General features: G+C 43.3%; 1 protein-coding gene across 1 annotated transcript; it reads left to right on the top strand.

Moving 5' to 3' along the window:
* The first annotated feature begins 769 nt into the window (after window positions 1–769).
* On the top strand, window positions 770–2,038 carry LOC147424020 (uncharacterized). The gene is made up of 3 exons (XM_086502160.1): window positions 770–1,503; window positions 1,594–1,734; window positions 1,825–2,038. The coding sequence occupies exon 1, from the start codon at window positions 781–783 to the stop codon at window positions 1,414–1,416; it is 636 nt and encodes a 211-aa protein (XP_086358286.1). The 5' UTR covers window positions 770–780; the 3' UTR covers window positions 1,417–1,503; window positions 1,594–1,734; window positions 1,825–2,038.
* The last annotated feature ends 3,295 nt before the right edge of the window (window positions 2,039–5,333 follow it).

The raw sequence follows: 5,333 nt of genomic DNA, 5'->3' as shown, positions 1-5,333 counted from the left end.
TCTGGTCGCAATGCAACGGTACGCAGAGATGGAAACAAACTTGTACAAATAGATTCTACAAAGGTTTGGACAGATGCGAGCGACACATTTGCTCTCCCCGAACATTGCGAGCAAGTGGTCTTTGTACCGGACCCTCGAGAGCGACAGTGGTGGTTTGTGGTTTAGGTTGCTCCAAGAAATAAAAAAGTATTTAAAGGGCAAGATCTCCTGGAGGAAAGTCAGTCAGACGACGTCCATACTACTATGACATTAGATGAGATGGACGAAGGTATGGCAGAGGAAGCTGACAGATATACGAGGGATGACGCAGATGAGCCAAAATTGACACTTGTAGATGAAGATGCAATGGATGAAGACAATCTGCCAGAACGAGTTGGGGCAGAGTTATGTTTGCAATTAGAGATAGACAATGAAACGATGCAAGATCTTATCGATGATGCCTCACTCGTCAAGGCCTAGGCCTGTAAGTGTTTGTGTGAAGACGTTGATTTAAAATTAAGCTTAAAGTTAATTTAAACAACTGTGTTCTAACGCTTTATTTTACTCTTTGTGCAGGACTTTAGTATGGCAGACCAGTTTCCAGATCCCGCTTCTATGAGTGCAGATGCATTCATGGGCTTCGTTACACGGATGACGCCTACTCAGATGGCAGAGGCTTCTCAGTATTGGGTAGCCAGAGGCACGGGTACTACGCCTCCGGGCTTCACACCCGAGGGTCCGACAGCTAGGGGGGGGACACCTATGGGGGGGGGGGGACGCCTATGGGGGAGGGAGACGCCTATGGGTACGACGCCTGCTTCTCCCATCACGGCCGCTTCGACACCTAGGGGTGGAGCAGAGGCGGGTACGTCCTCATCTCCGCAGAACAGGCGCATTCGCCGATCTCGACGACGATCATCAGGTGAAGGTGGTGGTTGCTGTGGAGGAGGGTCCACAAATGCTTCGATTCCTCCTCGCTCACGACCCCCATCCTACCCAGGCACACCTCTCGACACACCTCTTGGCACACCTCGAACACCTTGGGGGGCACACGATCCTAGTTCCTCCAAGCTCTATACTGTACGGCCAGATGGTTCTGTTGACATGGATAGAGTCAGGACTGAGATGAGACAGCGGATTCGCCAGCTCACGGAGCTACAGTTTTCGACCAGCATTCTGACGTCTTGGGATCAGCAGGAAAAGGACAAAGTCACTTACATAGTGGAGACCATCCTGAGAGAGTACCAGCCTGCTCCGGGTTCTGACGTTGTTCCGAGGAGGTGGATCAAGGGTGTTGCATGGGACACCGTGAAACATCGACGAGATGCAGCTCGGAAGGCTTTCAGGACCGGCTCGTCGAAGCCTTCAGGCATCCCACACGAGACGTGGCTGCAGATCAGGGAAGATGAGCGGACAGCGGCCACGCCATTCAGATAGCAGCGTGAGGCCACGCAGATACGACAGATGACCAGGGAGACATCTCATCTTGGCAGTGGAGGCTTCGACACCTTTCGCTATGAGTTTGTGAGTTTCTAATCCAATCTTAACTATGGCGTTTTTTTTAAAAGCGATGAATCATGTATTCTTATTACTCTGATTTTTGTATAAACGCAGAATCTTGCGATGCATCGAGCCCCGACACGTCAGGAAGAGTCAGATGGATATCGCAGAGGTATCTATGAAGTATTGAATGATCTTGATGCTTCAGGAGAGCCTGTAGACTGAGCAGCTTTACAATCTCGTTGATCGCTTGAGGTGAGACGTTAATATGTGTGAGTTGATTTAATTAAGTAAGTATATGTGAAGTAATATCAATACTAATTTTGTGAGTTGTCCTATGTGCAGGTTGTGACGTCTAGTCATCAGTGGACCGGATTTCATATATATGCTTTGTGAGACACAGATACGCTTCTGTGTCTCCTTTTGTATAGACATATATATATGGTTATGATTATTGTTCAGACAGTTATTGTTTTCCTTATGGTTATGGTTATTGTCATTGTCATTGTATAGACATGGTTATTTCTCCTATTCTTATATAGACATAGTTATGGTTCAGGTTTTGTTTATGGTTATGTTTAACTTTCTGGTTATGCTTATGGTTATTGTTAATTTTGTTTCTGGTTATGATCAAAGTGGTTATATTGGTCGGTTATGGTTTTAAGTTATGGTTATGCTTTTAAGTTATGGTTATGGTTCGTTATGGTCATTGGCCTTAAATCTCATGTGAGATCCTACATGGATAGCATGTAGGAGGCGTATACATGATATATATTTTTTGAAAAGTTTATGTAAAAACGAAGGGAACTTTGTCGAAATTTCTGCGGGAGCATGGTTGATGTTGGTGCTGCTCGCTTTCTTGGGCAGAGGGTAGGAAGTCTGGCTGTGGTGGCTATGTCCATCTTTTCACTGGGCACAGGCCAGGCTACCTGCCCTCTGCCCAAGAAATTTTTTTTATGTTATGGTCGTCGATATATGCGTCTATATATCCGTCCATATCTGCGTCGCTATCTGCGTCCATATCTGCGTCTATAACTGCGTCCATATCTGCGTCACTATCTGTGTCTATAACCGCGTCCATATCTGAGTCGCTATCTGCATCTATAACTGCGTCCATATCTGCGTCGCAAATAAAGCCTTTCCATGCAGATATCGACAAAATAGCGACAGTTTCATAGGGACGTAGATATCGACGCAGGGCGTCGATATCTGCGTCAATGACACCTTTTTTTGTTGTAGTGATAAAGGGAAGGAGCAGACCCCAAGTGGTAAAAAAGGTTTGCTAGTAACAAGGGCTCACCTATTCACAGACCCTCTTTTCAGGAATCTAACCAAGAAAGAACTGGGTAATCTCAAAAAGGATGTCGATCTCAACAAACACAATGTGTGGGACCTATTTGCTTGAAGCATTCAAAAAGCAATCAAAACCTCGGACCCTCTAATAAAAAAAACCAGGGAGGTACACCTCCTACATCTTACGGCTGAGGTGCAACTGCTGACGTCCATAAAAGCCAATGGTCTTGCTACTGAGGATGAGCACAAGCGATGGCTCGAAGCCAAATCTAGCCTTGTTATAATGAGTAGCTAGAAGATATCAGAAAGGCAAGGCTTCTCTCCAGGGAGACTTTCCTACAAACAGAAGCCTCTAATCAAGCTCAGTTTTTTAGGGCTTTGAAAATCAAGAAGAGCCAAGGACACGTCCACTCGCTCTATGATGAGAAAGGGATAGCAGTTCATAACCAAGATGAGATGGCTGGTATGATGTTGAACTATCTTAGCCAAATCATTGGACGGCTAGAGAACCAGTCCCGGGAAGTGGATGAAGCCAGAGGGACCCTCCTTAAGAGTGCTAAGAAGAAGATTCCCCATTCGGAATCTAATAGCCTAGAAGGGGCATTTTCCAAAGATGAATGTTCACTAGCATTGCAAGCCCTTGGCAACGAAAAGTCCCCTGGTTGGGATGGGATGACAGCAGAATTCTTTAGAGAATTTTGGGATGATCTCAAGGCCCCAGTCACAAGTTCGGCCAACAAAGCCATTGCCATAGGGTCGTTTGAGTTAAGTGTAAAGAGAGGGCTTATCAAACCCATCCCCAAAACAGGTATGTTGCTCTCAACTGAAACATTGGCGTCCTATAACAATGATGTCGGTGGCCTACAAAACTATTGCCAAGGCAACAGCCCTCAGACTAGCCCCCTTACTAAACAAGATAATCTCTCCCCATCAACATGGATTCATCAAAGGAAGGTCCATTTACGACAACATCTTGGCAGCAATGGTGGGCATCGAAATATGCAACTTACACCAAGCAAGAGTGCATTCGGTGCAAGATACAGTTTGTTTGTAGATGGTATAACTTGTAACCTTTGCTTTCAAGACTGTAACCAATAAAAATGCATTTGACAACCTATAGAATCTTCCACAAATACAACATCTCATGAAACCAAGATATGATTTGTTTGTAGATGGTATAACTTGTAACCTTTGCTTTCAAAACTGTAACCAACAAAAATGCATTTGACAACCTTATCATCCAATTTTTTGCGTTGCGTTTGTGGCACCAAATCATAAGCTAAACAACCAAAAATGTGCATGTGATCAATAGATGGCTTCTTATCATTCCATGCTTCATCAAGAGTCATAGAATGCAAGGCTTTGGTAAGAAACCTACAAATTGAAAATGTATGCCTTGCAATAAGACAAGCATAAATGGTGGTGCCAAAGCCATAGGTATTATCCTCCCCCCACACCGCCACCTCCCCTCACTTAAATGTACGGTATGTGTATGCAATTTCGGGGGGCTGTCCCTATTGTATACGCTTATGCACACTTGCCAAAAAAATCCCATATTGTACATCCACATGGTACCATATGGAACACACTAGTGAATCCCCTGTGGAGAAAGGAGTCTTGGCTATCGATCACAAAACTTGGTGCAAAAGATATATGAGGAGGAAAATACCAGGATAAAGGATTATCTGTGTACTACAATACGGTTATGCGCAAAGGAGAATGTTGGGCTGCAATAGATATAGTGCATTTTCAAATAAGTACATATGTAGATTCTTCTAGGAATAAAGTAAACATATCTAGAGCGCATTGAGTACTGCAATACATAAGTTGAATTTCCGAACTATGAGGAAAGAAGTGTGTGTCTATTTGATATATAGATATAATGATTGAGATTGAGCATGCACTAGTGAGGAAAACATGTAGCTAAACTAAATTTTAGGAAGCATTGACAAACTCAAAAAATACAAAAAGCATCAACAAACTATAAAAATGAAACTGCACTACCGACTTGGTAATTGTGTATGGGTGTTGTTCAATTGTGCAAGTTGGAGGACAAGGTTTGAGTTAAGCTACATAAAAGCAATGTGAATAGTTAAACATTTCTTCTTGTAGTAAGGCGCAAAGTAAAAATGCTATGTATACAATGCACGTCATGTGGAAGTGCCATACAAAAGTATGGTGGAGAGTTGGCACTGTGGTCTCTCCAAAAATTATAAGAAACATAATCCATGTCTTGCCCCGTAGGATTTATGTGTTGGACCAAGCAAACGGATGAAAGCATGTTAACTTGTCATGCTTTTTCATGTCCCGGACAATGCTAACTAGCACAATTTTGACATATGCTAACTAGTACAATAACTTGAGCTACATCTCCAAGATCTATGACATATGATATATCAATAGAAAGCACTTGAAACAAGGAATCCAAATGTACAACCTCTGACAAATTTTGATATTATTTGTAAAAAATTTACCGGACGCCCAACTTTTTGAAGATGTGCTAACTTGAAACTGCTAACTAGCACAAAAAGCGCGACAGGTTAACATGCTTTCACCCAAAC

The sequence above is a fragment of the Adiantum capillus-veneris genome, chromosome 26 (assembly GCF_014529385.1).
Source record: "Adiantum capillus-veneris isolate H3 chromosome 26, ASM1452938v2, whole genome shotgun sequence".
In the NCBI taxonomy this organism is placed as follows: domain Eukaryota; kingdom Viridiplantae; phylum Streptophyta; class Polypodiopsida; order Polypodiales; family Pteridaceae; genus Adiantum; species Adiantum capillus-veneris.
This window is presented reverse-complemented; position numbering and strand designations above follow the sequence as displayed.